Source organism: Pangasianodon hypophthalmus, chromosome 23 (genome assembly GCF_027358585.1).
Source record: "Pangasianodon hypophthalmus isolate fPanHyp1 chromosome 23, fPanHyp1.pri, whole genome shotgun sequence".
NCBI classification, from domain to species: Eukaryota; Metazoa; Chordata; class Actinopteri; order Siluriformes; family Pangasiidae; genus Pangasianodon; species Pangasianodon hypophthalmus.
Window position 1 is genome coordinate 15,934,752 of NC_069732.1, and position 21,402 is coordinate 15,956,153.

Below are 21,402 nucleotides of genomic sequence, written 5' to 3' on the forward strand. Positions count from 1 at the left end.
AATCCTTCTGTATATGTTCTGGTCAAAATGTCTTTGGTAAATATGTACATGGGAACATGATGTCTTAAAAAAAAATCATATCTTTTTAAGAATAATATTTGCCTGAGAAAGCACCAAGGTCTGTCTAATGCTCTTGTGCTTGTGCTTGATCTTTTTTTAATTTTTTTGGTTATGAAATGAAAATAGGAAAACAATTAAACAGCTTTCTATTTCATTTTTGCTAATTCCATGGAAATTAATACATTTTATATTTTTATAAATGTATTTTTACATTTTTTTATACTGACGTTTTAATTATTTCTATTTGTTTCTAGAAAAACAGCTTGTGGCAAAACAATTAGAAATAATTAATAAGTCAGTAAAAAAATATATAAAACTATTTTTTTGCAGCGTGAACAGAGTCGACCTCGAACTACAAGTGGGCTGTTCCACATTCCCAAATTCCAGCTTTGGTCCCACTTTCCAGTTATAATATCCTCCACTCTTCTGGGAAGGCTTTCCACTAGATTTTGGAGTGTGGCTGTGGGGATTTGTGTTCATTCAGCTACAAGAGCAATAGTGAGATCAGGCGCTGATGTTGGTGAGCATTGGCAAACCATATATTCTTGGAGCTCGCTTTGTGCACAGGGGCATTATCATGCTCGAACAGGTTTGAGCCTCTTAGTTCCAGTGAAGGAAAACTGTAATACTACAACATACGAAATCATTCTATACAATAGTGTGCTTTAAACAGTTTGGGGAAGAAGCACACATGGGTGTGTTGGTCAGGTATCCACAAACTTTTGGGCATATACTAATTAGTAATACAGTTACCATACCTAGTAATTGCTCATGCACATCCCAGTCAGTTGAGATATTATTTTAATATTATTTTAATAATTTTAGCCTTAAAATGAATGAAATGAATCTGAAATGATAAGAAACAAGCAAAGGAGAAATCCAAGAGTTCTTTTTGTAATATTAGTTGGTCTAAAGCCAAAACCCTTCTTTTAAAAGCTTGTTTGCATTTGAAAAACTAATGAACACAAGATACAAGGACCCAGCAAGCATAATATCATCTCTCCCCATGACATGCCACATGCAATTTAAACATATCCCACTCCGCTTAATTTGCTTCCTGCCAGGTGCCCAGCTTGACTTTTGACCTGTGTGGTAAATGTGAGGGAAACAAAGCGGGAGAGATCATAATGGGCTACTCAGCTGTGTTCTGATGATTTTTTCCCTCAACTCTTGCTTTCAGCTTCTGTTGGCTTTTCTTGGTTATAAATTTTGATATATATATTCTGATAAAGGCTTACAGTTGACATCTATTTCTAAAATAAATGTAAATAGTGCATTTTTGAACTGACTCTTAGAAATGACTTCAAATTAAAAATAATTTCCTTATTCATGTAGTTTTCATTTAGAGCTTAGGACAAGCAGCTCAACCTATTTAGGAAGTTTAAACTTCTGTGTGTCCAAACTTTTGACTGATACCATATTTCATGTGCTCTGGATGGCTGAACAGCCCATAATAGCTAGAGATGTCAGAGACGCCCAAAAATAAATGAAGAAAAATTCAGCAAGATGGAGGAAATAATAAGGAAAAGAAGCTGGTTGACTCCAAGACTGCACAAAGCATCGGGAATACTGTTCTTTTTTTTTAATACAGTATATAGTTGTAGATTTGTGATTTTTTTTAACACATGTCTTGGTCAGGACATAATTCCATGTGTGTTATTTCATAGTATTAATGTCTACATTGCTATTCTAAAACAGAAAAAGTAAAAATAAAATAGTAGTAATGAGGAAGTGTATCCAAATGTTTGACTGGTAGAATATGTGCTGCATGCAATGTAAGAAATGTCAAAAATATAAAAAAGGATGAAGAGTACAGGAAAGGAGTGTTTTTCCGTGTGTGTGTGAGTGTTTTAGAAGGTTCACGGGGGCATATGATTCCTCCCAGCCCTTTCATGGTTGATTGTCACTCCATGGCAACCTGCCACCCCAGTTACTGAAGTGCTCTGCTTCTTTCAGCAGACGCTGTGCGCCATGAGAGCTTTTAATCAAAAGCAACCTTAAAACAGCCTCTGTGGATGAGGGTAGCTCTCAGCCTCAAAGGAAGAGATATGTGGGCGCTTTTGTGCTAACTGTAATCCTGACTGGAATCTTTGGGCTCCTTTTGCTCCTGCAGTGACAACAGACTTATTTATTTAAGAGCGAGAGGGAGGAGGAGTGGACGAAGACGGATGAGCGCCAAGGCCTTGGGGGGGAAAAGCAGACTCGCCCTTTGGATGCCTCGGCTGACTGATGAGGGTTCTCAATAATTAACTTCATAAAGCAAGCCCTCCCAGCGAGCAGGTGCATTACGACTGGGCCACACAAATCGCTGCTATTGAATTAAATCAGCCTACGTCATTTGTCATTTGAACTTCCTTCGAGCCAAACGGCATTGATTCAGAAACAAGGTGTCGGCTCAGTGGGAAAATCAACAGGCAGAAGCTACAAATGTGATACATGTCCCATTTAGCCAATACCTAAATTATATTTCTATTATATTATATATTATACGTCTGTAGCTGCACAGTGCATTTAAAAGCATAATGCTGCTGTCATATCTCTGAAATGATAACTTTCATAATAGAAGTGTGTATTCGTTCATTCATTCATTCATTCATTCATTCTTTCATTCATTCATCTTCACTAACCACTTTATCCTGGTTAGGGTCGGAGTGGATCCAGAGCCTATCCCGGGAATATTTGGTGTGAGGCAGGAATACACCCTTGATGGTACGCCAGTTAATAGCATGGCACCATGCACATACACATTCATACACACACATCGACACGTATGGGCAAATTAGTCAATCCGAGCATGTTTTTGGGAGGCAGGAGGAAACCAACGCAAACACAATGAGAACTTGTGAAGTTCAACACAGACAGTAACACAAGCTCAGGACCGATCCAGGAGCCTTGGGGCTGTGAGTCGGCAGGGGTTTTTTTTTTTCAATTCCTGCCACTCCTGAAGGAATGCTGAACAATCCCATGTGATCCCACAGTTATTTTTGTTTTCACCTGCCTGCAGTATTTTCTGACAAACTTAGTTGGTTCAATTTAGTCACAATTTAGTCATTTAACCCACAGCGACTCTGACCAAGCAGATAAAGCAGTTACTGAAGATGAATAAGTGAAAGTAAATGTGTTGCGCAGCAGCGTACAAGCACCCAATGCTCTCTCATGTTAATGAATGAAGTCTTTCTTTGTCCTGTGAGCTTCGTATCTGACTATTCCAGCCAGCAAGAAATTAAAAAATGCCCAATCACACAAATTTTTCATTGGGTCCCGTGTGATCTCAGTCCCGATACATTTCTCGACCTTGTAAACAAATGGAAAACTTTGCCAATGTCTGTTCATGCGACTTTAAAAAGCTTGAAAGGTTTTATTGGTTTTATGAAAAAACTTTATATGTTTTTTTAAGATTCATATTTCTTCATATTTTTTTGCTTTCCATACCCAGTATCGAAAAAATGATGGATTGGATATCGGATCCTGTAACAAATGGCAAAGACTGGACTTGGATATGAAAAGAATTTTTTTTTTTTGGAACTGGAAATGTTTACATATAAAAAGACCTAGCTTGTTTTTCTTTTGATAGGATTAACTGTATTATATTTATATTTTATACTCTATTATATTTACAACGTAAGTGATTTGGGAAAGAGTTTAGAGTTTAGTGCTTCTGTAAAAAAAAAAAATTAAAAATAAAAGGTTAGTAGATTTTAAAGAACAATATCAGATGGGTATCAGGATCAGCTGATAGTCGAGGTTTCTGTATCGGTATCAGTTTTTAAATATAAAACATGGTATTGTGACATCTCCGGTTTTAATACATCATTTTACAAGCAAGGCAGCTTCCTGTTTTTGATACATTTTTATTCCAAGTCATTTTCGAAGGGTGTCTGCTGGCCCATTTATCACAACACATTCAGCTAATTTAAAAAGCAGCTAGAGTAAAATTAACAGTAATGATACAGAGTAGTGCAATGTCTAACGTTTCATAACAGTAATACTAATAAGACAGCAAGTCTAAATGCAAATCACCAAACAAGGCACAACTTCAATTCAATTGAATATGCAGCCAATATTCTGTTCAGGTTAATGAGAGAAGATTCACTTATGATGAGTTGTGTTTACAAAATGGCTCCCCAGTCCTCCCCTGACCACTGTCTGACAGCCTGGGTATGTGTGTGTGTGTGTGTGTGTGTGTGTGTGTGTGTTTTAAGCTGCCTGGTCTGCAGGGCTGGAGGGAATACTGACATCCTGCAGTTCTTCATTTGGATGGCTCTATTCTTATGGCACTTTATTTACTCTCTCTTTGCACACACATACACACACAAACCCTCTATGGAGTTGTATGTTCATGGTTCACGGATTCCTGGCCAGAGGGTCTGATAAGACTCTTGACGAAAAAAAAAAAGGTTGTAATTCACCTGGGGTGAGTACCAAGACTCCAAGGCGCATGAGTGCCACACTGTCATTGTCAATCATGCTGTTTACAGCACCACGCACAAACATCACGGCATTAGCTGCTGCTTTTAACAGAAAAGTAATCCTTTTGCTTTGAGGGACTTCACTTAACATGTTTGACTGATGTAGCCTCTTGGTGCTTCCTGGTGGTTCATGAAAGGCACTACTAAAACCCACCATAGAAGCCATTTCATCTACTGAATGCTCTGGCTCTGCTAAACAGCCCGTAATGGGTAGAGACATCAAAGACTTCTGATAATAAATGATGAAAAATTCAGAAAGATGGAGGAGAAAGCAAGGACAAAGCAACGAGAGGTAGGACCAGCATCTCTTACTCCACCAGCTACTTTGATCTGCAATGGGAGCAAAGAGCACTTTGCACCAGTTGGGTAATTATCGCTATCATGAAAATTTCATGCACTCTAAAGGGGAGACCAAGGTGGAACGACGCAAATGACTTTCAAAGCCCCTGCATTTCGCCTGCTCCCTACACATTGGCATTCACCTTTGGACATTTGCAGGCTTTTAACAATTCTCAGTGTATGCGCATACGTCTAAAGAGAAGTAAAAACAGAGCAGAAGGAGGCTGTAAGCTCAGTGTGTTTGGGCTTTGAAAAAGAGCTGTGCTTCGTTTAGACTGCAGCACAATGATTGCTCAGCATGGAAGGCTGATAGGAATCAGCCAGCGCTGTGCAGACAGCTCCTTGCTGACGATCCGCACCACCACTTATTTCACGCTACATTAACAGACCAAAGGGCCACTTTCATTTCCGACGCCCAGGCAAAACTGACAAGTAAAAGAAGAAGAAGACGAAGAAAAAAAAACATTTACACTATCACCAGAAAGCATTTTCCTTTACTGACTTCAAATTGCTTTGGTTACCATCCAAACACACTGTGTGATGTCATTAGTAGCTCTTCAATTACTCATTAGGTCTAAGAGCACAATGCGATTTATACATTAGAAGGGATATTCAGACAGTTAGGTGGGTTTAAGCAGAACATCTACATTCAGAACATAAAAAAGTCAGTAGACACTTTTAAATTTAAACACGTGATTGAATTAATTATGTGATGCCTCGTGTGTACAGTATGTTACCAGTGTGTCTGCCGACCACATCTCCCAACTATATGAGCAACAGGAAATGGAAAGCAGGGAAAAGAAAGCAGGGAACACTTCAGCAATAAGGTTGATGTAATACATTCTTCCTGTTCAGTGAGTCAGAAGAACAGCAGTTATGAATGCCACGAGAGGGAACCATTAATGCCAATGAAAAAAAAAAAAAATCACTTTCTCAGCCTTTTAGTACATTTTTAGTCTATTTCTTAGTCTATTCTGCTTCGTTCTTAGCAATAAAATTCGTGAAAGTTCCACCTTCTAAATTGAAATTCATTTGAAGTATGAAAAGGATATTGCAAGAGTACCAGAATCAGCAAAACTACAGACTTAGCATCACAAATAAACATATGTGAGGGCTTGCAACAAAGAAACAGCAAATTATGTCAGGGTTCTGGAGGTGAAAAGACGAAAAGCAAATACAGCTTCTAAAACTCAAATAATAACTCGGGCAAGTTGATCATAAGTACTGTTATTTGTAGGGAACAATATTTTTTTTCAATATTCTTTCAATATCTAAGTCTTGGTTATTTAAAGTCTATTTTTACTGGATAACTATATAACGTGGTATTCTACCACGGCGCTTCTCAAATCTGAAGGTGTGGATTAATCTTCTTTGACAGCAGCTCTGACTGTTGTTCAAATGATTCCACCGTAATTCAAATGATTCAAAGGTTTCTATTAATGCACACTTTGCAGGAACCTTCGTGGCAGACGCTCCACATAATCTAAATTTAATAATAAATGGATTAAAATGGTCTGCAACATTAAATGTCACGATAAATGTTTAAAAATAATAAATTGCTGGCAAATTGCTGTGGCATAAGCGGAAGAAGAACACACTTCCGGACGTGCTGTTATAGGGGAAAAAAATCCACTTCGAGGTGGTAACAGGAGCTCAGCTTTGTGTCAAGATGCATCACACCACCCCGTCATGGATTATTTTCCTATAACAGATGCTTTATTCCATACATAATGCAAGTGTCATTCAATCATTAGTCGCATCTTCTGTTTTGAGAATGCAGTGGGAAAAGAAAGTCTGAACTATGGCAAGAAATCACACCAGCAGAGAAGGTCATCACTAAATAAGCATCCTTTCATGTGACCTGTGCTTCTTCAGAGGGTGTTTGTCTCTTTTGCAGCGGGGTAGCATTCAATTCCGAGCCGTAAATATCATATGAGACTCATAAAGGAATTTGCGTTGCCGCACGTTGCCTCATGTGGATATTGATTCTGGGCTTCAAATCCTCCCACACAGATAAAGTTTGATCCTGCAAGGCCAGTTAATTTAATCTCTGTGTGATTCAATTGCTTATGAAGTACACCCCTATTTCCAAAGCCCTTTCCTGGGGATTCTGCCCAGCCACAAGTAGAGCCAGTTTAAATGGCTAAGCTGATTGCGCTGTTTCTGTTGCTGCCACAGAACAATTAAGAATATGACATCACATCGAGGAACATGCTAATGGGCTTGGCCTGGGATATGAGATATGACTTATATTACCCTGCTGCCTTTGCTCTGGGCATTGTAACCCTGCTGGCTCAAACACAGGGTCAGCTAGCCATCATTGACTTGGCGCCCGGCCAAGCTCCCACAGGTAAATAGTCTCGGGCACACGAGCACATTAGCGTTAGCCCTGCCCTTTTCACAGCTGCATATGCGAGGCGATTCATCTTGCTGGAGGTAGAAAATTCATTTGCTGGAGGTGCTTTTTTTTTTTTTTAAACACGGTTGCAATATTGTGTCAAAGCACTGGCAGGAGAGCTCAATTACAAAGTTGGAGAAAAGCCAGAGAGCTCCATGCCTATGTATAGAGTTGCGCTATGGCTTTTTGAAACACCCTCATGTGTTGTGCCAAATTAAATAGCTCCTAATTCTAGCTCAGGGTAACACCTATACACACATGCCAGCATGACTTTTTGTCCCACTTTAAGGTTCTCTTTCTCTTAACTCTGTCAGAGCAAAATAAGTTCAAGATTACAAGTTTTAAAATTTACATATAACGGTTTCCTGCATTACCCAAAATGCCATTCGAGTGCCTGCTGATAGTGGCGTGAATGGGAATTAGCCCTTGCTTCATCTCTACGTAAAGAGAGTGATGCAGCAGCTATTTAGTCTATTCAAGTCTCTCTCCTCCTCATCTGTACACTCTACTCAAACAAGTCAGCATCCAAAATCATGCTAATATCAGTGTCAAGGCCATTGTGCTCATTTGGCGTGGACAATATGACAAAAATATCACATTACTATACTTGAAGACATTTCTACGATACACTATATGCATGAACATCGCTGGAAAATTGTGAGTGACAAAATAAGTTCTTGTTTTTTTGTTTTTAGGAACAGCAAAATCGTATCCCTTATGTTTGAGATTGTTGAATTGTTTTCTCCTATTAAATGCCACTGTAACTGTGTTTGCAATGTCCCTCTGTGGCACCAGCGTGGCTCACACCTGCTAACAGAAATACAGGAATATTTCAACATTTCCTTTAAGCCAAAAGCTGTGTAGGAAATCCAAAGAGGAATGAAACTATTGGATATCATTAACAGTGAGAGTCCATTTTGAAATTTGCCACTGTGATCCTAATCACTTCTCAGTTATGCCCTCTGATGAAATGGAACAGTGTTTTTAAACAGGGCCATCTTTATCTTTGTAGGGTGAGTCATTAGGTATGGCTGGCTAGTGTACAGGGCTGTGATTTGGGGCCCTGCCACAACGAGCCAGAATGAGAAAGACACTTGAGCGATAATGGGGAAGAGGATCAAGCGCGCCTGTCTATGTCTGGGCAGGCTGCTAATTAGAAAAAGGCAATGAAGAACTACCGTAGTTAGATTGAAGAACGGCCGGGAACAGGCATTAATTGCAATTCTCCTCCTCTGACAAGTAGTGCACTCTCACCCACACACACACACTCACACACAGCCTATGTCTTCCTTATCACTGGCTGACATGTCCTCATTCCAAGCCAGAGGTTTGTTTCTCCTGCTGTGTTTTGCCAGATGTTTGTGGACTGATATAAATGACCAGCGAGAAAGACTGAAAGCAAATTCTCAGGTACTGCACATGGCTTTATAACACATTGCCCTACCTTCCAAAGGGCCATGTGTGTCTTAAAGTGTACAAAGCAAGCAAATAATCTGCACTTACACTCTGCTGCTGGGAATGATCTTGTAGCCGTCTCTGAACCACGTGACCTGTGGCTGGGGGAAAGAGCTGACATCCGGTGAGTTTAAGATGGCTGCCCGACCCTGGGTCACCGTCTTGCGCTGGTCAGCCTCCACAAAGTCTCCCATGTCTGTAAAGAGACAGCCATTACCACAGGCCCTGTTTACACTTGGTATTAACCTGTGTCTTGAGTGGTGATCAGTGTCAAGTACAAAGCGTAAATGTGTCTCGATGAAGCATGATAATCTGTTCACTCAAACCACATCTGGAGGTGGCGAGGGACGCACACAGCCACATTTGTAACGTAAATGCTAATGCGTCTAAATGCATCTCAGACAGCTGTCTAAACACCAGTGCTGCCAGGTTTGTGGCTTTAACGAGGAGTCAAGCTACTTTTGAAAAGCCTAGCTATGTTGTTCTGTCTGATATGCATGACGATTTCATTTTTTGTGCACGTTTTGCAAACATTATGTTAATTAAATATGTATAGGGTATTAAAACGTGCATTACCAGCCATGCAAAGACTCCTCCCATACACATGCTTCATCTTACTGTTCTCAATGAGCTCCGTTTGTCACTGTATGAATGTATTCATGCCAGCGAAACCACTGAACCGTTCTCATAATCACTCTTATATATAACAAAATATGGAGGCTAACAAGACAATTTTAGTACCTTGATCAAACTATCTAGTGAAATGATGTGTCTTTAATACTACCTCAATAAAACATACTGTATAATGTTATTTTTTAATATTAAATATGCAGCAATGCTCTTGATGTTGGACTTTAAAATAGAAGGTGTCTATTTTTTGTTTGGCTTTATATATGCAGCCATCAGACAGTAAATGTTATTATACTGTTGAAAAATAAGTTATATTAAAGTTTAAAGATTTTTTTTTAAACGAGCTCTAGCTACAGCTCTTCCAACAAATGATATTAAAGCAAATCATATTAAACCAAATGATATTAAGGCAATTGATAGCTGTGTGAACTGTGGTCAATTTTATTAGCACTATAGGTGATGTGTGAGGAAAATGGCTTACAAACTGTAAGTTCAAGTTAAAACTTACAAACTGTAAGTTCCCTCTCTTAGGTTAAGAGCGCTTGATAAATGTGTTATTGACAAATAAAGCACAAGAAATGTGGACAAAAGCTGCACAAAATGCCATGTAGTATGCTATTGGTTGTATATCTATATGTAAAATGTACAATCTGAGAAGTTTAGTAAGGAAATTGCTTAATATATACACTTCTTCATTTGAGTTTTGATATCAGTCTAAGGGTCTTGGGGTTGTTTTTGAAGTAACACATTGCTTTTGGCAGATTTGTCAACATGAAATACGATCATAAAATATGATCACAGATGGTTAGTGGAAGAGGGGAAAATGTATTCAAATGGAAGATGTATTCATGGCATATGATAAGACCAGGTGTGAACAGCTATCTATCTTGGGTGTAAACAGTCAAATCATTTAGGCTTTTCTTTCCAAGCACCAAGTACAGAGGAACTCAATCAAACAAAAGCACATATTCACGGTAAGCTGAAATACAAAATTGGACTAGAGTAAAGAATGAGAAGAAAAAAAAAAAAAAAAAAAAAAAAAACGCCTCAAAGCATTGTACCTTGAATTACAGAGAAAGCAATGCATTTTGGTTTAAAAGGTTTAAAACTGTTCATTTACTATATGCAAATGCAAAGAATAGCAGTGGGGGAGACAGAGAGGCTTGCTGAGCCATGCTGAGATAATGGTACAGAGAGGGTAGAAATATCTATCTTTTAAAAAAAAAGTGTACAGGAGTGATTTTTTTATCCTAACAGTCTTAGGAAATTGGAAGAAGCAACAGGATTGGTGTCAGCTCTTTACAGTCTGTCAGTGGTTTTTTAATAAATGTCCTGAGGGCACGAAAACAGATCTCTTTGTTTTTTTTTTCACTGAATGGTTAATTGTGAAGTCTTTCAAGGGCAGAATTAAGTATGTGAGCTTGGAAAACAAAAAATACGCAGCGAAGTGGGAGTGAGAGCCACTCCACTGATTGGTCATTAAGACTTACATGCCACTTGTATCTCGGCTCTTCTCTGTAGCAGAGCGCCCATTCGGTTTCTCACCACACACTGGTATACACCCATGTCTGAGCGCTGTAGGGATGGTATAATGTACCTGCAAAAGAGAGACAGTAAGAAAGATCATCCCAGCGAGCAGAGCAGGTTATTCTAATGTTTAGTAAATATTTCAGTTCTAAGAAGGTTAGACTGTATTATTCCAGAAGTAACATTTGCTATAATAATGGTGTCATGAATTCCCCACAATTGCCACGTTTTTGTTTATCATGGCATCTGTTTTTGTTCCTGTTTTAGTCTTGTCTCTACCCGTGTCCTGGGAAATGGTCTGTTACTGATTGTGTTCACCTGTTCTGTGTCTGGTTCTTGATTAGTCTGCTTTCTTATATCCTCTGCACTGCAGAAACTGACAACTTATCAAGTGAAAATATCTTGAATATAGACAAATGTACCTAGAATTTCCTATTGTAAGATTACAATAAACCAAATATAAGATTATTAAACCTATTTCTAGACATTTTTTCCTCATTTCAAGCTTGGAATAGTCTTGTTCTATCAGTAGATAACTTTAAAATTTAAATTTAAGCATTTATTTCCAGAAAGAAACAAAATAAAATAATAATTATCTAAAATTATCCAAAATTAATAAAATAAGAGAAAATTTAAAACTTGAAATTAGTGAAACAAAAGTCTAGAAATAGGGTTAATAATCTTACATTTGGTTGATGGTAATCTTATAATAGGAAATACTAGATAAAGTGAACTATATTTAAGATATTTTCACTTATATGATATCATTTTCTATTGTGAAGAAGTTTCAATAAACCTACGCACTCCCTGCAAAGGTAATGCAAATGAGAAAAAGCAAAAGATATTAAAGCAGATGATATTAAAACAGATATTCTTGCAGGTAATGAAAACTTTCCTACAACTTATAATGTTCCAGAAATGTTTTTAAACAGCTAGAAAACATGTACATTATTGGATCCAAGAGTTCCTAAGACCATGCAGGTCAGAAAATGTTCTGCTAAAATAAAAGTCTTAGCTGGTATTATATCCATCTCCTCATGCCTTTTTTCCCACCACCATGCCAATTCGATATCTGTCAGCATGTTAACACACTTAAATGAGATTTTGACTTTGAATACATTCTCACAAAGAGAGACCAAGGTTAAAAGGTTTACTTTTGGGGCTGGGGCCAGGCGTTTTTGCCAGCCTCCGCATTAGAGTGAGCAAATCATTAAAATGCCATTAGACTCTCCACGAATTCCACCTGGCTCTCGCCTGTGATGACGAATATCAGCTTCTGCCAAATGGCCACTTCCCCTGATACCAGTGCAAGTGGAAACAATGAATGGAAGCGTGTGCTTATTTCCAAATGCATGTTGCTCCTTTCCCAGATTCCTTCATGCCTTTCAAAATACCTCTGTGTTTTTGTGCTCCTCAAAGGGAGTCTAGTTCTCCAGGGAGAGTGAACAGGAACCCCAGCGCTGCTTAGAAAGTGCCATTCCAGTGGTGTTTAAGGAAGATAATTGGAAAAGCAATGCCAATTAGACCAAATGAAATCTATAGACAGCCAAATTACCTCTTTTCCATATGAATGTTTGGCACTGGCATAAAAAACAAATCAAGCAATGCAAATTAACATTAACGTGAATCAAGTGCCCACACGGCACTCCCGGGTAAAGCATTTGAATGCATCATTCAGCTGTAAAGAGCCAGTCATCTCCAGCAGCGCACTTTTTTTTTTTCTAAAGACAAAAGGTCCATCTTTCTTTTCTTGCCTAAGGAAGAAGTGCCAAGTGCTACTGTGGTTTATCCTCCGACTGTAGACAGAAAGTTAGGGATGACATTATTCTAGAAAAATGAAACTCTGATTGAGAAAAAGTATTGGATTTGAAAGTTTGAAAGTAGGAATGATTAAAATATACAATTGTATAAGCTTAAGTAATCAGCCACACAAAAAGTTAATTAAATTTTCATTTAAATTCCCTCTGCATTCTTTTTCCCCTCAATCAGCGGATGTTAAATAGCTGACTGAAACATGACGCATTCTGACCCAGGCCACTAAGTGTGGCTGGGGAAAAGGTGCATGAATAAGCTTATAAATCTTTTATATAAAATCAGTTATTTGAAAATGAAATAATGTGTACAATTTATAACAGGAGTGATGAAAGAGATACACTATATGGTAGAAAGTATGTGGATGCCTGACCATCACACCCATATATGGTTCTTCTTCAAACTGTTGTACAGAATGCTGTAACTTTACAATTTCCCTTCAGTGGAACTAAGAGGCCCAAACCTGTTCCAGCATGACAATGCCCCTGTGCACAAAGCAAGCTCCATGAAGACATGGTGTGTGAAGGTTGGAGTGGAAGAACTCGAGTGTCCTGCACAGAACCCTGACTTCAACCCCACTGAACACCTTTGGGATGAACTGGAACACTGACTGCACCCCAGACCTCCTCACCTAACATCAGCGCCTGATCTCACTAATGCTCTTGTAGCTGAATGAACACAAATCCCCACAGCCACGCTCCAAAATCTAGTGGAAAGCTTCCCAGAAGAGTGGAGGTTATCATAACAGCAAAGGGGGAGTAAATCTGAAATGGGATGTTCAACAAGCACATATGGGTGTGATGGTCAGGTGTCCACAAACTTTTGGCCATGTAGTATATGAGAAACCAACCAGCCACAGAAGTGTAACTGTTGATCAAGTCAATCATCTGTAACACGAGCAGATGTCTGAAGGGTACCGATACATTTTCCCCCCAGTGAGACCTTTTCTTCAGTGAAGACTAGGAAATAAAGGCAGACTCTCACTTGTATTCTGGGGAGAATGCAGTTATATCTGTGTTATTAAGGATCCATTTGAACTCCAAAGGCCAGCTCCCTTCTGCCAGACAGGTCATGACAAGTCGGTTCCCCTCCAGATGGATTTCCGGAGGCCCTGGTTCAGTTTTGAAGTATGGGGCCACGTCACCTGAGGAGAGATAAAAGAGAGGTGTGTGATTAGGATTCAAAGGGTCTGTCCAACTCGTAATGTTAATGTTCTCACATCGGAGCAAAGCTACACTTCAGCAGCACAAACACAAAGTGAAGAGAAAAACTTGCAGTGCAGTCTAGAGTAAAATAAATAATCCTGATTTAAATAATCAGCTAATTAACAGCCCTTTCTGTCAAAAGTAGGTTTGTGATTGTAGGGAAAACACTACAACAGGTGGTAGTGTGGGGGACAGGGGTACTCCAGGAGCAGGGAAGGGAACCCATGGTGTAATCTATACATAATCATAAAAAATTTGCCTCAAAGAGACTTCCTCCCATGCTTTAGCTAAATCCAGAGGCTCAATCATGAAAAAAGGTCAACAGAAGGATCTAGGGCTAAGTCAGGAAAGTAGCGCCAGCACCTCCATGAGCACACGGAAGATGACTTTCAAGGTTTTTTTTCTTTGGCATCCTCACAGGAAAGGCACAAAGCTTTGATTTTAAAAGGAGACCTTTTAGTGCTGGAACAGCAGGGTACAATGTAGAGGATTTCAAAAGGGAAAATCATCCTTGTAGGGGAGCTTGCACATCTTTTGTGCCATTTACTATTCTGTATTCTTGTATACCATGTTTGTTTCTATTGTGGCATCAACAATCATAGGACATCATGTATGAACTAAGCTTACAAAAAGGAAACAGAGACATCAGTGTCATTTTTTTTCTCTTATAAACCCTGGTCCATGAGTTTTAGGCCTATTCGCTTCTCTTAAATATGGTGTTCTAATATGAGGTTGGCCTAATGGGTAATGTAAATAATTTCTTCCCACATATCCTGTGGTGTGATGTATAAAATCCACTGTTTTGATCTGAACAATGATGTGAAATCACAAGTTCCAAGAATCGGAATCAGTGTTTGGGATAAATCGTGAATATGGTCTGAACGTGTGTTGTGTTTTATTCTGTATAATCCTGTGGCAGGGTTTGATTTATTCATTTCCTGTAATCAATCTGGAGCGTTAGAGTCACCTATCTACCTACTCACATGATTTTGGAGGTAGGAGGAAACCGCAGAACCCCGAGAAACCTCACTTGGACACAGAGAGAACTCCATACATACAGTAACCTGAGCTCGGGATCAAAAAAGGGACCCTGGAGCAATGAAAGATGATCCGGTGATCTCAGTGATGTCATTTTGCCCTGATCTAATATTGGCCATATAAGTATACGTACATTTTTAATGGCTTTAAATGATTATTTTCATTATCATTCATTTTTAAATAGAGAAATGGGCTCTCCTGGATCCTCTAGCCAGCCTGCTGGTGCTTTTTCGCTACAGTTGGCATAGCGCAGCAATGTCAGTGTCCTCATCTCATCTATAATACAGTTTGAATTTGTAAACAATAAAGAATTTCAACCCTGAAAAATCAAAGGTCTGTGTGCCTGTTTTGCAATCTTGTTCTTGCACTATTCATGGTCTTGTTTTGTTCCTGACCGAGACATTGCATTTAAGAGCACTTTAATCTCAGTAGTCTACATAACTGATGTAGTTAAGTACATTATCAAGAATACGCTACAATATTGTATTAAAGCACAATATTTCAACTGAGCATGAGAAAATTCAAGAGATCATGATGAAGCTGATGCATGAAACCCCAATAAATTAAATCACATTGGCCATATGAGAAATAGAGAATGGGGAATTAGAAATTACATTAGAAATTGAATGAAGGACAGAGGTATTGAGATAATGTTATTCTTCATACTCAAGTTTTGGCACAATTTTCAGCAACAAATCCTAAAAAAAATTGGCCACATCCTAAAATAGTTCCTTTTTTGTAATGGAAAATGCAGTATAGAATGTTTATCTTGACGTCTGTTTAAAGGAAGCGCTGTTGTGAGAACCATAATCTCTGTAATTAGGACAAACACATGCTGTTGGACATGCTGAACTCCACAGAAGATACAGAAACAAAATATGTTTATCATAAATAATCTTTGCGAGATTAATGGCCTGCTGTGCATCCAATGAGTCATTCAGTCATCCTGACTTTTTTTTCTTTCCCTTTCCTCCTACATACTGCTCTTTCTTTTTTCCTCTCACTTCCTCCTTTTGCTATCTCTCCATCAGAAAGCAGTCATGCCTGAAGACATTAGGCAGAGAGCTGCTCCCCCTTCTGGCACTCAAAGCTCCTGAATGTAAAAAGCAGACACAGTGTGAGTTAAGCGTGTGTGCCTGTGGCTTATCCGTAGTTTCTTTCTCTAACACTACTGCAGGATGCTCTCTCTACAGCTCATTGTTCTTCATGCTGATTCAAGCAACTACTCCCTGTTTTTTAATGACTTACCTGTGCATCCACACACAAAAGTCAGTAGTTCAAAGACTGAAGAAATGCCTGAATGCTTATTGAAACATAAAGCTACTCCGTGTTTTGCTTCCTCAGCACCAGCATAAAGTGAAATATTGAAAGCCTTGTGGTAGCTTGCACTGGAAACACTAAGAGCAAACAGGCCCTCCGAATGAAATCAGCATTTAAAGGAGCTCAAGAGCACATTGATCTAATGAATAGCACTCTTATCATCATTAACCATGATTTTTTTCCCCCTTCTGCCCTGTGATGGATTGGCTTTATCTGCTTTATCCTGTTCAGGGTCATGGTGGACATGGAGTCTGTTCTGGGGCAAGATGGAAGAACTCACCGGTCTGTCACAGGGCAGCATGCACACACACACACACACACACACACACAGTGGGAAGAAACAGGAAACCGGAAACCCCAGAGGAAGCCCACACAAACACGGGAAGAACATGTGAAGCTCCATACAGATAGCAACCTGATCTCAGGTTCGAACCGGGGACCCTGAAGCAGTGACATAGCAATGCTACACACTGCACCACTAAGAAAAAATATTTCATATACATCTCTTGCATCCTGTCGAATCAGTTATTCTAATAATTGAATAACTCTCATCTGTTTCTACACAGGCAGTCTCAACAGACTATGTTGAAATGAATCCTATAGCATATTCTATATAAAGTGCTCAGTGTATTTCTCAGTGAAGCCCAAGAGTATTATTGTTCTTGCTGCACATGCTTTCTTGCCAATCTTTTGCAAAAAAAGATAAACAAAACAAGCAAAAAAACCCATATATATTAATTCTGATGAATACGCCATATGCACCCAATTCCATCAGGCCTGTTGAAAAATCGCTGCATATTGTTCAGTGATAAGTGCCTCTACTATACTGAGTGAAATGGAGAGGCAGGAATTCAAGATGACTCTGTGCTGCTCTTGAGACGCTTTGCCTTCGACATGCTGTGGGTATGGGTGCTATTGCGAATGCCAAACAACCGCTCTGAAAATTCTCATTCAGATATGATTAAATCAAGCACACAAATATGAACGGGTGGGGGTGGGGGGTGTTGGTGAAGGAGAACAGAGAGAAAGGCAGAAAAGCTGCTGCATCATCCTACGAGGAAATGAAATATTGAGCAGCGCACCAGGAAAGCGTCCTCCGGAGCCTTCTTTAATATTCAGAACTGAATAGTAAAGATAATCATAGTCACATTACTCAGTATGAGCAATATTGTTCTGACTTCAGGCCCCTCGGCTGTGCAGTTGGCTGAGAGCGTCTGGAGAGATCCGCCTCCTACCTGCCTCTGATCTCTGTGAGGTTGATATGCAGGTAGCATGCAGGCAGCGTCTGTCCTCGCCACCCTCTCTCTCTCTTTCTCTCTCCCTCTGCCAGGTGTGCTCAATGGAGCCTGCACTTTCCATTTGTTTGTGCACTGCAGCGCCGCTCTCATCTACGTGCTGTTTCTCCGATGGGCCGTCCCGCTGCAAGCCCACTGCAGGAATGCATAAGCAGGGCCCGGCAACGAGATTCAATTTGTCAGGATTATTATCGGAGATGAAATGTTCCGACATGAGTCAGACTGGGTGGATGTGGAGCGGAGACCGTTCCTGGCCTACTGGGCAGCGTTGATGAATTAACCCCTCCCCTCTTCCTATTTATTAGCTCCTTTATTTCTATTGCTATGCTTTGTTTTCCATTAAACAGAAGGCTGTGGTAAGGCGCTTCAATGGAAATTGAAGACAGACTGTTTAAACCCTGACCAATTTAACATTAAGCTTGTAAATATTGCCTAATGGACAATGCCAAAACTGTCAGCTGCAGTCCACTATTTATCATGAGTCACATTTATCTGGAAGCCTTACTTAAACCCTTCTCCACACACCAAACCCTGAACACTGTCTTAACAGCTATCCATTACAGCGGCAGATAAAGTTCTTGATACTATACTGAAGTCCAAATATAGTTCTGGTTTTTAAAATTTTAACTTTAAAATTACTTCTAAAGGGGCTCCTGGGAGAACTAATCTGCTTTTCATCTGTCAGAAGTTGTGGTGGAATATAGCCCACACATTTGACAGTTGTAATGGGCAAAACTAGTGCGTTACCATCTGGTTGAGAAGCTGACTGTAAATCAAAGAGGCAGCCAGCACTTTGAACCTGAGTGCATGGCACTTGACAAGCTGTGATACCTCATCAGCACATGAAGAGAATACATTTACGGCAGGCAAAAATTCCAGCAAAACATGTCAGGATCCTTATGTTGGACTAGCTGTGACAGATTTTGAATGTACTTGCAATAGTGAATGTTTAATTTAGCAACGTAGAATCATGAATGCTAATGTTATGGAAAGGAAAAAAAACTCACAAAATATAGGATATTTCTAGGCACATATGTGAGAGAAGGCCTAAATAACCACAGGAACTGTCTGAAACAATTCTTCTACTTTGTGACAGGCGTTAAAATTCAATCTCCAGAAAGCTCTAAAAAGTCTGCTCCAATTTAGATCAATGACTACTTGTGATTCACTCAACAAGCAAAAGTGTCCCATTCATTAAGCATACCAATTAGATGTCTTGCCTGAAACTTTTGGGCTGTTTAATGTGAAGAATGGCATGAAGTGCATGTGGAGCGGGCGTGATGGTGGACAGGGATCACTCACTCTCCCAGCAGACCCCTGACATGCAAGACAGGGGGCAATCAGGCCTGTCTGCACATCGCACAACCACCGAGACCACTTAAAAAACCCAGTGCAGACGAACAGACTGAGAGCCTGAGGTGCGTATTGTGAGCGAGAGCTCCCTTGCTAAAGGGCACCGAGGGTTTTTAAAGGCTGTGCATTAGTGAATAAGGAAAGAATAGTTCAGTAGCTCTGACTTGCTGAGGAAAATCGTAAGAAGCACGCCATACATGAACCACCGAACAACACCTCCCCTACCAATTAATACATCTGAAAATAGGCTTTGGCTATGCAGGAGATGTCACTGCCAAAATAAAGAGTTTTGATATGTGGATGTTTATATCTCAAGCTAATTGGATAGGAAGGAAAAGGAGCTGAATGACAAGATACTCTCATTTGGTGAATACACGTCTTGCATTAGGCAAACTATCAAATGTGGAAACGGGCATCACCTAATTAAACCAACTCTGCATCGATCCTGAACTTTTTTTTTTCTGTTCTTAGAATTCATGAAACTCAAATAAGGATGGATTTTGACAATTAACTGTAAATTAAATACAAAATATTGAACATGTCAAAAAGAGAAAATATAAAATAGGGAAAAAACTGCATACACTTAGACCAGGTAGAACGAACTACACTCAGATCCAGAATTATTGGCACACTTGGAAAAGATGAGTAAAAGTCATAAAAAAAGTGTAAATAATTAGGTTAATCTCCTACAGAAAATATGACAGAAGTTTAATATTTAATTGAAGTAAATTTATTCTAACATAAACAATATATAAAATAGTTTATAACATATGAATTTAGTACTTTGTACAACCTCCCTTTGTAGCACCAAGTCTTCTCCTGTAATACTTGTTGGATAATATTGTACAAGGAATCTGAACCCACTCCTCAATACACTACTGGAAGATCCACCCGCAACCCAGGTGTAGCATCTTGCCAGAGGCAGCCAGATTTACATTTACAATCTCTTTCATGGAGTCCATGATGCCATGCACAGTTGAGGCCAAAAGTTTACATACACCTGTCCTGGGACCACACAGATACTGCATCATTCAGAAAAGATAAAAATAACTTCCAGAGATGAAAAGTTCTACTGAAACCCAAGCCAACAACAAAGGAACTCGTGAAGGAGCTGGAGGCATCAGGTATGACATATGTACATCCACCATTAAGAGAGTCTTACATCACCATGGCCTCAAAAACTGTCATGCATGGAAGGAGCCCCTACTCCAAGACCGGAAAAAAAAAAAAACAGACTGCAGTTTGCAGATGATCACCAGATTTTTAGAGGAGTGTTCTCTGGTCAGACAAAATGAAAATGGAACTGTTTACAATGATCAGCGCTATGTGTGGAAGAAAATGGGTGAGGCTTTTAATCTGAAAAACACCATCTCAGTTGTGAAGCATGGGGGTGGCAGCATCATGTTGTGAAGGGACAGAAATTCATTTTTTAAAAATCTTGAGGAAAGAGGATTATCTAAAAATATTGAAGCAAAACCTCAAGACCTCAGCCAGAAAATTAAAACTTGGCTGCAACTGGGTCTTCCAGCAGGAAAATGATCCTAAGCATACCTCCAAAGTTCTAGCAAAATGGCTTAAAGATAACAAAGTGAAAGTATTGGAGTGACCATCACAAAGCCCTGACCCAAATCCTAAGAATAATTGTGTACTGAACTAAAAAAAAAGGCATGCCTAAGCAAGGAAGCCCACAAACCTGACTGAGTTACACCAGTTCTGTCAGGAGGAATGGGCATAAAATTCCAGCAAAGTATAGCAAGAAGCTTGTGGAAAGCTACCCTAAGCGTTTTCAAGCAATTACAAGGCAAAGCCACCAAATACTAACACTTAACACTAACTGTATGTAAATGTTTGACCCATTGAAAATCTGATATAGTAAATAAAAACTAAAATAAATTTGTTTCTTGGCTTTTATTTTGAAATGACCTCTTATGGAAATAAAGCAGATACCCTAATTGACTTAAAATAATTAAGTTTGAATGTCTTTAGCCAAGGTGCATGTAACTTTTGGCCTCAACTGTATCCTAACACAGTTCACAGGGCCTTTGGAGGAAAAACAGAACAACATTACAGATCCTCCAACATACTTAACAATGTGGATTAGGTTCTTTTTCTGTATAACCATCCTTCATTTGAGTGTTTCCTTCCAAGGTCTACAACCACAGATCCTTGTTCCAGTCAAAGCTGGAGTAGCATCTAGCAAACTCCAGGCACTTACATATGGTTTTCTTTTGGCACACCTTCCAAATAGTTTGCTGCCATAAAGGTGGTATCTAATTGCTGGTTTAGAGACTAAGTTACCACAAAACGTTACCAGCCTCTGAAAATCTCATACAGTAATTCCTGGAGATTTTTTTGCCTCTCTACTTGTGTCCTCCTTCAGGCAGCTTTTTAAAAAAATTATTTTTAAAACTAATTATTGCCCTAACACTGGATATCAGCATTCTCAGACATGTAGCTATTTTTCTAAGGTCATTGGCTGATTAATGAAGGTCAACACGTTT

At 39.3% G+C, this 21,402-nt stretch overlaps 1 protein-coding gene across 4 annotated transcripts in view; it reads right to left on the minus strand.

Annotated features, from left to right (window-relative positions):
* Window positions 1-21,402, minus strand: part of sdk1a (sidekick cell adhesion molecule 1a) — a 227,557-nt gene that overhangs the window by 118,392 nt on the left and 87,763 nt on the right. For 3 of the 4 annotated variants that reach the window (XM_026929549.3, XM_053228272.1, XM_053228271.1), the window contains exons 2-4: window positions 13,675-13,834; window positions 10,842-10,948; window positions 8,770-8,917 (exon numbers count right to left, since the gene is read on the minus strand). In XM_026929549.3, the coding sequence (XP_026785350.3) occupies window positions 8,770-8,917; window positions 10,842-10,948; window positions 13,675-13,834 (415 nt within the window). Of the gene's footprint in view, window positions 1-8,769; window positions 8,918-10,841; window positions 10,949-13,674; window positions 13,835-21,402 lie in introns of those variants that run through there. The other variant, XM_053228273.1, reaches the window with a different exon arrangement.